At 42.9% G+C, this 16,685-nt stretch overlaps 1 protein-coding gene across 1 annotated transcript in view; it reads right to left on the bottom strand.

Moving 5' to 3' along the window:
• Nucleotides 1-352: 352 nt before the first annotated feature.
• Nucleotides 353-16,685, bottom strand: part of thada (THADA armadillo repeat containing) — a gene marked incomplete in the record, with an annotated part of 71,220 nt that continues 54,887 nt past the window's right edge. Inside the window, 3 exon segments of the mRNA XM_035664215.1 lie at nucleotides 353-526; nucleotides 5,790-6,166; nucleotides 14,159-14,241. Coding sequence (XP_035520108.1) covers nucleotides 368-526; nucleotides 5,790-6,166; nucleotides 14,159-14,241 — 619 coding nt within the window.

Here is a 16,685-nt window from a genome sequence, read left to right as displayed (position 1 = left end):
TAGCCTAGAACAGACAAACCAAACACGGACTCTAAATTGGGCCTTTCGCAGCCATTGTAGTTTCTCCCTCACGCATGGAAAAGGAGGGTAAAGCGACTGAGATTCAACTTGAAACCACACCGCTAGATGCCACTAAATCCAACACACTGGACCTTTAAATGGTTGTAAGAGAACCAATTTTATGGTGTTTTAATATAAAATTCCTGCTGTATTGTTTGTATGATTTTTGAGTTTCAGATTTACTATTTTAATCGTATTGTTTGAAATAATTATTTTTTGAACAGTATCTAAGCTCTACCTGCTGGAATAATGCGACAACTCACTCCTCTGGCCCTAACAGAGGAAACAGAACCACGTTAGAGATTATTTACACATGTGCACGTATGTGTGTCTTTTCTGACCTGTGAGCAGAATTCTGAGCCAGAGCGAGAAGGTGCAGCAGGACCTCCTCCTGGGACAGTATCTTAACGGCATCCCTCCACTGGAGCTCACCGCTGGAGCTCAACACACACAGCACGGTGAGGACCTGAGAGGAGGAAGCAGAGACATCGAGATGGTCAAAGCAGTTAAGAAATAAGATATTAATGTACACACACATTCAGAGCTACTGGTGGGGGAAGTTGCTCAGGGCCATCCATCAACACAGCTTTGGTGTCCTCTCTGCAGTGCGGCTGGCAAGTTGCCCCAAAGGGTATTTTTACCACACCGGTCAGATCCTCCCTATGCACACCCTAACCACGGGTACACAGCTGCCTCGCTCTCTCTTTCACACACAAATATATGCATGTATATGGATGCACAAGCAGCTGCGTGCACACAAAGATGTGCAGAACTGGAGGCATATTCACTCTTTCTTTCAGGCAGTAATGTGTTCTTTGTCTACTCTTACAGCATCTATTCAGCTTAACCTCCTAAACTTGATTTTCTGCTTCCTTCACCCCTCGCTGCTTCCCCCGCCTCTCCATCCTTTCAGCGCTGTTTACTTTGCCCGGTCACTCCTCCAGAGAGGGAGGCAGCTGACCGAGTCAGAGGAGGAAAAGGCTAGTTTTCCACCGCGTGAGACCCCCGTTAAAAACACACATCCAGCAGAGAACACATGTTGACATTCCTCCTGCATATCTCAATGATTATTATTTCTTTCAAGGCCCCAACCTGTTATTAGAGCTTTAAAATAAAGCTTGCTTTATAGGATCTGTGTGGGTGGAGAGCAGGACGAGCGGGCGCATGCAGTGTCTGTGTGTAAACATCTGTGTGTGTGTGTGTGTGTGTGTGTGAGAGAGCATGGATAAAAGACAAGGTAGCAAGGTAGACCTCCTAGCAGCTAGTTTGTTGTTCTGACTGACTCTGAATGGTCCGATAGTTCAAACACTGATCGTCATTATGTTTAAGAAACAAGTACCATACAATAAAACCCTGGATTTAATAATCCATCCAAACATCCAAACATGTACATTAATAATTCAACAGCAAACAAAAGCTAACTGGATAAGATTCAATGTAATACTCAGCTGTCAACAACCTTATTTACAGTAAAAATAACTGTATGCTACCTGCCCAGCACCGAACGGGAGCCAGCTAGAGCTATCGACTAACCCTAACCCTAACCCTAACCCTAACCCTAGCTGGTGTGCATACTGGAGCATTTAGCGGCTAAAGAGACATATCTTTCTCAGGAGTTAATGCAAACTAACTTCTCACTCACTCACACAAGAATCCATCTCACCAGGCTTCAAGCTACATGCGTGTGTCCAAACCACAGTGGTTCAGACCAATCAGCGTCCTATAAAGAACTACCTGTAGCTATAACGACAAATTACGTCCAAGTTGTGCTTTCAGTTTGTTTTTGCTGCCCCAAGTGGCCAAAAAAATCCATTAATGCAGCTTTAAGCATACTGCAAACACATTGCTCCAGAGAGTAGAGAACAGTACATCGTGTACACACACAGCTCCTGATGTCCATATTTCATGCTGTTGGAGAAAAGTCATTTGCTCTAATGCACCAACAAATAGTGCCAAATAACTACAGCAGCCCATTACACTTGTCAGGGAGGTTGTGGTGGACATATAGGGTATTTTTCAGGCAATATTTCACTGAAGTCCATTGGCTCCTGTCAGCTCCAATGAGAGTGAATCAATCATTGGGCCTGCAATGCCAAGCCAGCGTCATTACTCATTTGACCGCTGCATTTCTCTCTCTTTATTGCATGACTGAGAACATACACAGTTTAAATCCCGGCTATTGCCTGTGTGTGTTTCACCGTTCATCCTCCCCGTTAGCTTCCAACCCCAGCTGGTCCGACCGTCTCTGCTGCCTCTGACTTTTACAACCCGCTTTAATGAGCTCCCGTCTTGCAACACACTCGACTGCCCTCATACTCAAATATACACAGTCACAGGAAAACAAGCCAACTCAGGCATAGGCGCATACAGACTTCCATAGCTGTAACATGCAAATAAACAGTGATGCCCACCCTGCATGAACAGACGCACACACACAAAAACATTAATAAATAGAAACGTTACACTCTACCCAGCTTACGGTGCTGTCTGGCTCTTATTCTCTGAGCAGATCAGAAGCCAAACCATGACCAAAGAGAGAAAAACTGGATGAAAATGTACTACATGACTTTTATTTAAATGTCAAAAAAATCATAATGAATCCAAACCCCAAATAGGTTTTGGTGTGTGTGTAAAGAAAAAACATTTTTTTCACAGCACAGTGATCAGAAGACATCATCTGCTCCTCAAGCTGCAGCTCTGTGTTATAGCTGCTGTCACAATATCATCACGTAACATCTTTTTCTTGCCTCCCTCCTCTTCACATTACACTCTTGAATGGAGAAGACGACCTAAGCTCTGACTCACAAAACCAAATGATGACTGTCTGAGTTTGTGTTCTGCTGAATTTTCGTTTTTTACCGAAAGAAACTCAAAGTAAAAAAACAGACTACATCTGCAAAATCTGCACTCTCCACTGAGCTTAATACACTTATTGATGCACACTTATCCTAGCACTGCATCGAAGCAGTATTCAGAGCTTCCACGATTCATGATGGTGTCCTGTGCCACATCAGTCCACGTGTATATAAACTGGTTTTCAGACCAACAGAAACTCTAAAATCTGCTCATTCTGAGGACACAATGATTCCTATATTCAGGTGCAGGTACATTTCTGCCAATATATCCTCGTAAATGTGACTCACTGGACTGTTGATGAAACTGACAAGAACAGTTTATCTTCCAGAATATATGACAATTATCATATCCTTTTATCCAAAATGTTGAGAAATATGTGCTTGTAATTGCATGAATGTGCATTCTGAACGTCACCTGACTGCAATGCTGCACTGTTGATCCTATTTATCCGTTCTTTACTGCACAGGGAAATAAAATGAAACCAACAAAGCATCTCTGTGTGTTTGAATAAGTGACAGGATGTCCTCATTAATCATTAAAAGAGTGTTGGTTAGCAGTTACTGGAAACACGTCACACAAGCATGTGTCATTCCCTCATTCAATTTTTTATATAAATAATTTGGTTTCTGGACAGGAACCCGATATGGAAACATCTTTATAGGATACTTTACCTTTGCCTCTTTACTGAATATTGTCTAATTCTTGGGAATGTGAAGAGTCATACTTTCAGGCTACCATCTGCCCTGTTTCCCATATGAGTCCTCTAATGCGGCACATTCCTCTAACACATGTCTGGAATAAGGACTCAAGATGACAGGATCGTTTTCTTCAGACTCTGGAAGCATCGTCACCGGGTAGAATATCAAAACCAACACAATGTCCTTGGCCTACTGCTGCTCCTGCTCCTCTCCCAGAATGCTTCACCCGGGCGAGCTATGGCAACTGGCCCGCTGGGGTTGGCGTGTCCTTGGCGCAAGGGAGGCTCCATTTAACGGGGGCCGACACTTTAAACATTAACGGCTGGCCCGTAAAGCAGCGCCTGGTGAAGAATGCACAGCCAAACATACGCACATGCACCAACCCCCCCTCCCCCCCAGAAAAGCTCAAACACAACACATAAAACACACACAGCCGCTCAGACCCGGCAGTGCTGAGTCATGTTCACGAGTGCCAGGTCTGGGGGGTCCTCGCCCATTTCTACACCACATAACCTCTTAATTAAGTCCAGAACCATCCACCTGCACTAGTCCAGATTAGGTAGATTGAGGGTGCCATGAAAACCAAGAACGCATCAACAACAGGACAGAAAGTGATTCTTCTTCAGCGACAGTGCAGTCCTGCTTTCAGGTAATTTGAGGTTCTGCTGGATCTTTTCCTATCTTCTATTTTCAGTTCAGGGTCACAGTTACACTAAACAGCATGTTTCTGACCTTTGTAAACAGTCAGACTCCTGTGAGGACTGTGATTGAATGAAATCTAGACTCATTCTCTCTCCCATTCGCTTACCCTCGTGCAAACAGCAGCTGCAGGTGGCCGTCACAGGTTTGACTGACCAACTCAAAATGTGTGATTTTGTAATTACTTGTTTTTTTTCAGTTGCTAAAAATAGTAAAGATCGTTGATTGTTGAGTCTCATTCCCAGAGACCCAACAACCACCTGTCCTTCTCAGCTCTGATCGGTTCTTTTCATTCAGGCTCAGGTTCTCAGAAATGGTCCAAAAATGTCTGATTGGTTTATTACTTGTTTTTGTTAGTGGCCGAAAATATTAAAATGATCATTGATACAGGTTTAAATATAATGGCGATGCATTTGCTTCACCAGGGTTCCCACCCTTTTTAAGAAATCTTCCAGGACATTTTCCAGGACATTTTCCAGGGGTTTTCTTGACAATACAGGACAGCACTTGCACACTAATGGTCATATAATTTACCAGTAGCCCTCGGAGCTGGCCAGCATTTATTGGACAGGGTCGTAGCAGAGTTGCTCCGATTCCTCTAGCTCAAATAGAATTTACTTTATTTGACTGAAAATTCATCTTCCAGGAAGTTAAAGTGTTTGTTGCACGCATAATTAACATCACTGTGCATGTATTTATCAACCACAACAACAGATATGACGCAGAAAGATCGCTTCTGTCTGATAATACTTTAGGTTTAGGGAAGAGATCTGAGTGAGGGGCTCAAACACCATTTCCAGGACAACAGAGATTATTTCCAGGATTTTTGGTAATTTTAATCAATTTCCAGGTGTTTCCATGTCTGGAAAACTAGTCTCTAAATTTCCAGGTTTTCCAGGATGCTCAGGGGCCTACGGTAACGTCAGCTCTGGAGGAGTGTTAACGACAGGCGTAACAGAGCAGGTCTGCCGGCGGCTGCCTGTCCTTGCTTTATGAACACACTGAAATAAGACCTTCTGTCCCCAAACAGGAAACAGGCTGCATTTTCTCCTCCAAGACTTGTTAAGAGTGAAAGCGTACCAAACCTCTCATGAGTGTGTGTAAGTGATTGAGAGTGCGAGAGAGTGAGTCAGCTTGCTGCTAGCGTGCTTGGCGTGTCCCCCTGTGGCCGATTATCCTCTCACGCAAGCCTCTGCAAGATGGATTTGGACATTTAATCAATTTGCAGCAACCGTCCCTGTGGCTCCGTAAAAACTGAGATGAATAGGAAAAACATATTTTTTGGAAAGGGCTCATCATTGTGTGATGACAGGACTCTGAAATCATGCTGCTTACAGCCCGTCACAGACTCACACACACACACACATCCATAAAACAACCAGACACACACATATAAAGGCTCTCAAACACACACACAACAAACAACCTCCTGTAATGCTTTTGTGTGTGTGTGTGTGTGTGTGTGTGTGGTCTCACCTTGGCCAGACACTGGGGGTGTGTCTCATGAAGAGCCAGGCTGGTCAGGTTAGACAGGGTGGTCTCGTCCAGCCACTGAGGCCTCCTCTCCTCCTCCTCCTCCTCCTCCTGCAGCCTCCTCAGGACCCCCTCCAGTGCCAGCTCCCTCACCTCGTACTGTGGGCAGCGCAGCAGACTCTGCAGGAGCTGGCTGGTGAGCCGAGCCCCCCCCCAGAGATCAGGGATCTCCACGCTGGCACTGAGGGCCACCCGGGCCAGGCTGAGCAGGTACTGGGTGCTGCCGGGCCCTAGGGTGGAGGAGGAAGCGTCGGAGGTGACGAGATCTGAGGCCACGAGGACGGACAGAGCTTCCTGTCGGAGGTCACCGACGTCTGAATCTGAAACACACACAGAGCTTCACGTCAGCTGAACACGTACTTATGTTGTTCATTATTGTAATATTTTCATGATCATCATTTTATACTTTTCTCTCCTCTCCGGTGCTAATAAAACAAATGTGTAATAACAAATACCAATTTAAACTGCTGTCTATTTTCATATCTGTAAAGTTCCGTTTTTGTACCTATAAAAAAAAAAAAGGGGGACCCTGAAATCTGATTGGCCAATGGGTTCTGCGGATACCCCCACAAGTCTCCCCTTTGCAGACGTGCCCACTTTATGCTAATCCCATGCAGTTTTGGACAAAAACTATGCAGATTTTCACATGTGGTTTGATGTTCGACGAGTGTATTTGAATATTTCTGCATACTGGGGTCTTAAATAAATGGAGCCCCTCTTGTGGCACCCCAGTCAAAAAAGTCTGGAAGCGCCCCTGGACAGCAGCAGTTTTTCACATTGAATGTCTGCTTTTCTATTTTCTTTTGAATCCTATTGAAGCGGAATCCTGTTTCCAGTGAGGATTAATAAAGTTCTGACTCCATTAGGCATTGCCATGTACATTTAAAACTGCAGTATCTGAGTTTATTGAAATATTCCCAGTGCCTTCATATGTATCCAGCGTCTCTACGAGCTAAACAAACAAACACACACAGTCCTTTGTGAAGCAAACAGATGCAAACAACAGACCAGACTGAAGCAGCCAGTGTCCTCTGTTCCTTTCTATTTTCACTTTTATAGGAAAGGCTGCGTCAGTGTCTGTTTGGAAATGCCCATGCCTGTGCCAACCCAGCCACCTGTGAACATACACCCTTGGGGAGTGATGGACACACAAATAAACACACACATGTTCGTGCACACATGCACGCACACTTCCTCTGAAATATAAGTATAATCCAAAGGCAGGGCAACTATAGAGTAACCCAATGCCATTCTAAAGCTGTGCTCCTCCCTACAGTATTGCTCTAAGACTCCACACAGACCCTGCTTTGACAGCCAACTCAATTAGTTTGACACACACACACACAACACACACACACACACACACCACACACACACACACACACACACCACACACACCACACACACACACACACACACCACAACACACACACACACACACACGACAACACACACAAGAATTAGAGAAAGCTTATGAAACCCCCCTGCAACTCAATCTGCCCTGCAGCCGCCACTCTAAACGTGCCTGACAAAAGAGCGGGAAATGCCGCATTCCTCCAGAGATGGGCCAGGTTACTGTGGAACCTGATCCTCAAAGGGGGTCCGGGGCCAAATAAGCATACCCTAATGGTTATAATAGAGGGGTTAGGGGCACAGTAATGACACCGATGATGAAGGGAGGAGAGGAGGAGGATGACTGAAGGAGAATGTGAGCGTGTTCAAAGAGAAAACGGCTGTCTGTCATGGAGGAGAGAGAGAAACAGCATGCTACCATTAGCTTTGTCATACATTCATACCTGACTCTTACACACAGATACACAAAATCATTTACACACGCACACTACACCCTAGACAAACAGTGAAAGAGAAGCCAATCGAGAAGCAAGGAGGCTTAAGAGCCGTTTCTTTCAACAGAGTCCAAGTGCCTCATTAGAGAAAGGCAGAGAGAATGGAAGCTGGAGGAAAGAGAGAAGAAAATGAGGGAGGGAATAAGAAAAAGGAAAGAGGAAAAAACATCATTAGTCAGGATGCAAAGCTGTTTTTTTTTTATGGTGGGTTTTATTAAAATAGAGTGTGTGGAGGAATGGAGGATGGAGGATGGGGTGTGTGTGTGTGTGTGTTGTGTGTGTGTGTGTGTGTGTGTGTGTGTGTGTGTTGTGTGTGTGTCAGGCATTCCCTCAGCAATGAAAGGCGTTCCTGGGAGGGCCATTTCAATGTGATTTTTCATGGTCTGATCATAAACAGCCATTGTTCTCCCCACAGCTGTGTTTATTTAAATCCGACTCTACAACACTTGTGGTCTCTTCACGCCGCTCGTGTGCAAACCTGCAGCTGGCCCGCGCTCCAGGCTCTGTTAAGTTGTGGTTGGCCGTCTGATATTCGGGATGCTCTGGGATGAGGCCTGGGGGCTCAGGGATTACAGTATGAGCATTGAGATCAGACCGGTGTGTTAATGAATGTCGGTGAAAGGTGCAGGACTCAGTGGAGTTCACGTGTGTTGGTCTACACGATAATTCAGAGATAAACAAACACAGTGTGAAGGTGAAAGAGGGGAAACTTGTACCACAACTTCCAGCAAACTAACAGTGAATTTATAATCACACTTTCACAAAGGCACTTGTTTTGTACATCATCAGTCTGCATGACAAATATTTTATTTTACTATCACATCAGAGAGAAAAACAGCTCCTCTCTTCAATCAATAACCAAAATAATACCAATTGGTTTTTATTAAGGATCTCCGCCTTGGTGCACAACAAATAAACATAGTATGAGATTAAATATAAATAATAATAAATTGGAAATAGAGACAATAAAAGAGACAATATATACAATTATGTATTATGTAGCTATTATGTTAGTTATATGTTCTGTGCCCTTTGTGTTGTATTATAAATGTATATGTTCTGTGTCTTTTTTTTGTCTTGTGATGTTCTGAGACACTGAAGCAAATCCCTAGCAACTTGCACTGAGTTGCATGGCAATAAAGTATTGAATCTTGAATCTTATATAAAGGCTACTATTTAAATAAATGAATAAAGAGTGGTGCAGTTTGGGAATGTGCGGGTTGGCACTATGAAGCGTACAGGACATTAATGTAATGCATAGATTCGCCCCCCTCAGCCTCAGCTGCACTTCGTGCTAATTAACAAATGTTTGCATGCTATAATGCTAACATTAGACGGTGAACATGGTGAACATTATACCGTCAGAATGCTGATGTTAGCCAGAAAAACCACTGTGCATAAGTACAGGCTCTTTCATTTGATATGAAAGTGGCTGGAAGTGATTATTATGAACAGAAATCCTTTAATCTGATCACTGTAACAAACTATTTATGATTGAGCAGCAAGTAATTTGATCAAAGCATCGATACGGTTTGCAGTAACCCGATTTCCCGAATAACCAAAGTTTACGTTTTATGGTTGATAATCACATTCGTGTTGGAGGGACGTGTGGCAACGTACAGGAAACATGTTTTAGTTCCACAAAGTGAGAGAACAGAAACACTGCTGCATGTGATCTGCTGGAATTATTACTAGCCATACCAGCTCTCTCTCTCGAGTACAAACACAAATAGATATCAGGTTCAGTCTACAACCTTCCTGGAATAAAAACATGGAAAGAAGTCCGACTTGGTTGTGGTCAGTGGTTGTGCAGTTGTCGTGTTTTAGTCAAGAAACCTGAGACTTGAAAGAACCAACCATAACTTGACGTTATTAGCGTGCTTGTGTAGACGCCCCAAATGAAAAAACTGTAGAAGAACTGCAGAACTTTAGAATAACCCAACAAACATGCAAATAACACGCGTAAAAATGAAAACAGTCTCCATAAAGTTAGAGAAGCAGATTCATCTGTGGGGCGTATGTTTCGGGGAGATCTGAGCTAACCCGTGTAAAGGTTTATGTGTTAGCGGGAGACAGGAACACGTGCGATGGCCTGTTTTACAGCGTAGGTCAAATATTTAAACTAAACCTACGACATCTGGTTTAAATAAACCCAGTCCGACCTTACAGTCGGTGGTTTAGTGCCAGATTTGCAACTGGATTTGGATGGAGGGTCCAGTCCAATAACACCAACAGTGTGACACCAGGCTCTTAAAGAAGTGTCACTGGGAAAGAGACAGACAGAGTGAAAGATGTGTGATGGTTGACCGCGTTATGCAATGCTTGAGCACAGATGATGATGGTATCGCTGCGTTGTTTAGAGTTCGGTTTGCATTGATGTAGCACAAAACCTACAACAAAGTGCTGCGTACTTGGGTGTAGGTGCATGTGCCAGTAAGCTCACTGGTTCCCCATTAGCACCGTCCGCAGCCCACTTAAAGCTGGCAGTACCGACTCTTTGCTGCGTCAAGCTAGAACCTTGGCTAGACACTTGCACAGGCTCTCACATGCAAGCACACAGCTGGATTTCACATCAGCTTCCACCGTCATTACCCAAGCTGTGAAAAACAAACCCCAGACGCTACGTGTGACAGTGTGAGAGAGCTGACCTCTTTCTCAAGCTGATGGAGCTTTACAATTTGCTGAGGTCCCTCCCTCTAATTACCCTAAAAACTCTGTGCCTACATATATATACGGGTGTGTTTGTGGGTTGCTCGTTGTCCTAAAAGTGATATATATAACAGCATGCTAAAATGACGATGGCCTTTCAGCCACAGCAGCTGGTAGATTCCTAAATTCATGAGGAAGTTTAACTACTGTAATGGTCAAATTACTATTAAATAATACTAGTCAATAGTCTGCCAAAAAACACGACTAAGGCAGTGCATCTACAGGACGGAAAATAACGCTTTATGATACGATTCAGGGACGATGCTATTCAACAATTCGATTTGATGCAATCTGATACAGTTCTTAACGTTTGTTGAATGTGGACATTTACTTTCCATACTAAACTAAAATAAGCCAGTTCTTTAAAAATGACAGTTTACCTTCAACCTCGGCCAGATCGATCCAGGGGTCAGCGTACCGATGTAGTTGCATCTATAATGTTAAAACCGATTTCAAACTCGTATCAGTAAATCTTTACACCCTCCAGACTGAAGCTCTATGCTTTCATCTTGTTTTCATCTATAATGTAAAACGATTCAGCAATTATTGAGAAAAGAAAAAAAATCTACATTTTTAAGCAGAAATACTATTTTATTTTCTTCTTGACCCCTTAGATGTATCTTGCGACCCTTTTGTGGGTCCTGACCCCGAGGTTGGGAACCCTGGTTCTAAAGAGCGTAATGTATAGACCGGACTGTATTTCACAGAGAGAGGAAGAATACAAAGTTCTTCTTCTTTTGGCGTCCCTCGAAAAAAGCACAAAGTTAAAAGAGTCTCCAGATATGGAACTACATGGTTGACCGAGATGTCAACTACGAACATCAATCTCAGCTAAAGCTGCTGGGAGCCTAATTATGGTGACACGCTTCTTGTGTAGACAGCTTGAACTTAAAGGATATGTTTGGATATTTTCAAGTCGATCTTAATACAACAGTCACATGCCATAAATGTGTGTATGGTAAGAACTCATTTCTCCTCCTTTCTGATGCAACTACACTCCATCTTTGCAAAAATGCTCTCTAATGTAAGCTGAAGCTAATACGAGCTCCACAGGGTATCTTTAAGTTAAACTTTAAAATCCATCTGTGTAATAACAAGAACTGCGGCTTTTGTCTTGCATTTCTTACAGTGAAGTCACGCTAAGAGATCTCTTCATTATGGACGGTTTACAGCAACCAATAACTCTCAAAGGTAAGATATGACATCTGAGTGACCATACGCCTCCTTTAAAAGACTCCACTGCTTTAGCATTGCACGGACCGCCGACAGCTCACCTTAGAGATGTATTAGGCTAGTAGCGGCTAATGTAGCTCCGGGCTGATGATGAGGATCATGCCGACAGAAGTCTGGCGAGCTCACTTAGTAAACCACACCAACAGAGTTTTGTTGTTTTTCAAACTTTCAAACGCTTCAGGCCCGACTGACATCACTTGAGGCAATTTATCAGATTTCACGCAGCCACAGAAAGCTTTATGCAACGTTTTCATGCATGCAGCAGAGCTCACTGTAACTGTAAACTCACTCTGAAGTGTTAAATTGGTGTAGTTCCCTTTTAATATCTGAGAGGAAGTCAGTCAGTCTGCTATCATGAGAAGATGATCATGGAAAACTACTAGTTTAGCACAATTTACATAAAGATTCTTGGTTAAATAGTTTGTTCTTCAGCACAGACACACTTGTTACAATGCCAATAAATGCCTTTTCCAGATTCCCAGGAATACTGACTCATTTAACATCATAATCTACCATCATCTACTTCCACACCAATGGAAACACATGAAATTCTAGCAAATTCACTAAAACTTTAAACTGTAAACTCTCTCCCTTTCCTCTACCTTCCTCAAACTTTTCAGCTCTTTTTACTGGCATGGCTGCAAAGCAGACTGGTGGAGGTGGAGATGAAGCAATGGACAGTGGGGGATTTTTTTATGAGTCCGCATGGATCAAAGGGCTGAAGCAGAGTGCACGCACACACGCACACACGCACACACACACACACACACGCAGACACACACACAGGCTTGTGTTCAGAGTTGAGAGGATCTGGCTGCTAAATGCGAAGTTCCTACTTAATGCAGGGTGCCAGTTAAAAGGGAAAAAAGAGAAGTAATATTGAAAAAGCCAGTTGTTCACCTCCTTTAGTCCCACTCTTAAGAGCCTGCTGCTTTCAGATGAACTTTGAAAAGTGGAATTACACGCGAGTGAGGGATTGGAAATAAAAAAGAAAGACAGACCAACAGAGGACTCAAAGAGGGTGAGAAATGAAGCCAAAAACAGACTTAAGATAATAATAGAGCGGCATTAGAGGTGTGTAAGCTGGAGGGAGCTTTAGTTATGTAAGGAGCAGAGCCAAGTCGGGCCAGGCTGCGTCCTCGATCTACAGGCTTGTTTTGAGAAATCCTCGGTATTTCCACTGTCAAGACGAACATGTGTTCAGCACATGGTTGACCAAAAAGTGCCTCCCCCGCCTCTCTATCTTCCCCCTCCCCCCCTCTCTGTACAGAACTCCAACATAAACTGGGTCATAGGCACAATCCCACCATCTGTCAGAGATCGCTCGCCTTCGGTTTCACATTCCTCGGCTGCGGAGACCCCCACCGGCCCGCGCACATGTGCACACAACCGCACCACGAACACAGACACACAGACACACACCAGGGGTCTTCTCTGAACTACCCGAGACATGAGGCCGACTTCTGTCAACGATCAGTCTAAATGGAGAGTGCAGTGGACAGCCTTGCCGGCAAACGTCGCGGGGTCGTCGGTTCAGACGTAGAAACACTCAAAGTCAAATTCACAGCGAGTGGAGGGAACACAGTTGGTGTTTGCTGAGCTGATAAAGTCCCCGGCAACTGGCTGACATCAGCAAAAGACCATAGGAATCAGTTTTAGACTCAATGTGAAGTACAGTCGTTATTAAGTGCTCAATATATTTAGTATTTATACTAGTATTTTTGAGGATTTACCAGTGTATGATCGTTTATTACCCTAAAAAGGTATCAACTCCTATCAAATTAATTTTGACTTTTACTTTCCTGTTTGCTAAGAATAAAAGGAGAGACTCTTAATGCAGTGGAGCTTCAAATAACAACACTTGTTGCTCAGAAGACATTTGACATTACGGAGAACGAGTGCAGAAATTCACTGTTTTGTATCTCTTTAGGACAAAACACGTCAAGTTAACGTCAGGCAGGATGCGATGCTTCTGAAATGCTCTCTTGAAGACACATAGATCACAGAGTGAAGGAAGTTTTATCCCTTTTTAATGATGCAGGTTCATTAGAGGAAGGTGGTAGGTGTTTATCGGATATGTCTCAGCTTGCTTTCCGTCTCCAGTGATTTGACTACAGTTTACTACAGTTTCCCTCAAACCAAGGTTTACGTAGGCGATCTGAGTAAGAGGCTGAAATACAATTAAACATTTCCAGGACAACAAACGTTATTTCCAGGATATTGGGTTATTTTTAATCAATTTACAGGAGTTTCCATGACTGGAAAAACAAGTCTCTAAATATCCAGGCTTACCAGAATGTGTGGATCAGACTAAGAACGTCTAATAAGGAGGGCCCGAGTCTACTTCCAGGTGAACTAGTGCGGTTTGTGTCTGATGTGGAACGGGAAGGACTTTATGATAGTATTACTCTTTGATCCGACTGCTGCAAGCTCATCTGGTAACAATGGGACACAAATGTAGTGGATTCTCTCTGATATATAAAGTGAAAGTGAAAGACTCACGACCCCGCAGTAACTACTTACCATCCAGAAGACTGATCTTCGGCCCACACAGGCACACCAACACATCCAGAAAGGCTCCTCTGGTCACCACACAGCTATTTTGTCTGAAAAGAGAAGAAAAAGAAGTTTCTTTTAGCGATTTAATTCAACAAATGAAGCTTGGATTGATTAGTTCTGCCTTTGATCTAGCACAGAAAATCAGTTTGACCTAAGAAAGATGATTCTTTGGACTCAATTCTGGATCTGAATTTGTCAGGCAAAACACAAAGTTTGTGCTTGAGAACCTTTTATAATAAAGACTGCCCTTAAATGTCCCTAACCACTTCAGAGATAACGCTGCAGCCTCCAGTCAGCTTCTGAGATCCCAGATGGAGATTCTCCTCAGACTCGTGTCTCACCACAAACATCTGAACTGGGTCACTGGACACTCAGTCACTCAGTGTGAGTCTTAATTGAGAATATAGAGAATACACGGTGCGTTTACATGCAGCCAGGATTGTACATCTCACCCATTTGTGCGTCTAAGGTCAAAGTTTTTGACGGTCAGGAACACTAATGAAGCCATTACATATAAAACAGCATATTAAAATACACAAAATACCATAAATGTAAGAGATCAACTAAAAATAAAATAGACTTTAGAGTGCCAAAGGTTTACAATTTGAGAGTCGAATAATCTAAACATATACGAAAATACACAAAATACCTAAAACTAATAATTCAATTCTTCCTTCATCATGTTCAAACAATCATTTATCTTAATTCTGGTTACCTTTATTGAATGTTTGTATATTGAATATGATACTTTAGAATCTCATTTTGGATCAGTCGCAGTTATTTTCATGGTTCTGGACAGATTTTAAGTCATTAAAGTTGTTTCTAGGATGAAATCTTTCACATGAATATTAAATAAATAATAAAAAGAAATAATCACATTTCTGTTTAATTCTGGTTCTGAGGCATATCTTTTTTGTTATCCGTCTTATTTTATGTGTCTGTAATTCAGACAGAACACTTAAAACATTTATATCTCGTCTCAATGAGGCCTTCCGGGTTAATTAAAGTCCGCCTCCAGTCAAACATCTGTCGCCTGATGTTTGATCTTCACTGTGCAGAATGATGTATGAGCAGAGTTCGACACTAGAAGGATGTTTTCACATTCATCTGCTAAAGGGGAAATGTGTGATCCACCAGTGCACAAACACTGAGAATGGACTTTACAGTTGGAGACATCTCTTGCATATTCATAGATTTGGGATTTTTTAATGAGGTAGAAGGAGTAGATGACTTTTTCAGGATTTCAATGTGGACATTTTTTCTTTTTTTAAGAAAAAAACATATCAGACTGACATTGTTTCAAGCAGACTGTCGGTATATAAGTGTGGAGGGGATCTTTAAAGATAAATCTAAGTTTTTTAAATGTACTTAAATGTCAACTACATAAACAAAAAGTTACTGTATTTCTGGGTCAACAGCTCGCAGGAGAATACGCACAACAGGACAGTGGTGTGTATGTGTGTGTGTGTGTGTATTTAATTTGTGGTGAATCCTTAAAGCCCAGAATGTGGAACCATCACATGAGCTGCCCGCAGCTGTATGATCAGACATTTGATAAATTCACTCACAGTTTACACACACACACATATAAACAAGCAAAGGCTTGAAAAGAAGAACCAGCTGTAATTACGTCCTCTCTAATCGTAGACACACTAATTGATTTACTGTGCAGCCTACGACTCTTTGGTTTCACTACAGTCCTGATGGAAGGTTATTACTGTTGTATCATTTGTGAAAGCTGACACAAATGTCTTATATCTGTGTGTAAGTGAAGCAGCATGTGTGGGCAGCGCAAAGTGTGTGTGTTTAGGTTCAGTCGAGGGTATGACCACGGCGTGTGTGTGTGTGAGAAAACAAGGGAGACAGTGTGTGAGCTTGACGTCACGTTTTCATCACTCAGATATTAATAAGACACACGCCCTCACCCAGATCTTCTGCACACTTCTCACACACACACTTCTCACACACAAACTTCACACACACAAACTTCACACACACACACATACACAATACACGTGATGGAGCATGGGAAGAGGGTAGTGTGTGTGTGTGTTAAGTGAGAACAGATTTGGGCAGGGATGAGTCCTGTGAAGTGGGTTGAGTGTGTGTATGAATGTGAGGTAACATTATAAAACAGGCTTTAAGAGATGAAGTCAATGCTAGACGTAACCTTATTAGGGCGGCCGCCTGATAGTCGACTTAATCGTTAGTCGATGAGAAGAGTTGACGAACTTTTCATCAGTCAGATAGTCGCAGAAAACAAAAACAACTGCGCCTCGACCAAAGTATTGTTGTAACACGGACCTTTTCTCTTCTAACACAGGGAGTCTCTTACTGCGCCACTGCTGCATATGCTAACTGAACCAGCTGCTATTAGATAGTTAGCGGTCCCATTAGCTGACTGTAGGAAGAACTGGGGGAAGTTGAAGACCCGGCGGGTTCAGGCAGCGACAGGAGAGAAATGAAACCAGTTAATTAGTCAGTAACTGTT

The sequence above is a fragment of the Morone saxatilis genome, unplaced genomic scaffold (assembly GCF_004916995.1).
Source record: "Morone saxatilis isolate NCDOM2014 unplaced genomic scaffold, NCSU_SB_2.0 Contig19, whole genome shotgun sequence".
Taxonomy (NCBI): Eukaryota; Metazoa; Chordata; class Actinopteri; family Moronidae; genus Morone; species Morone saxatilis.
This window is presented reverse-complemented; position numbering and strand designations above follow the sequence as displayed.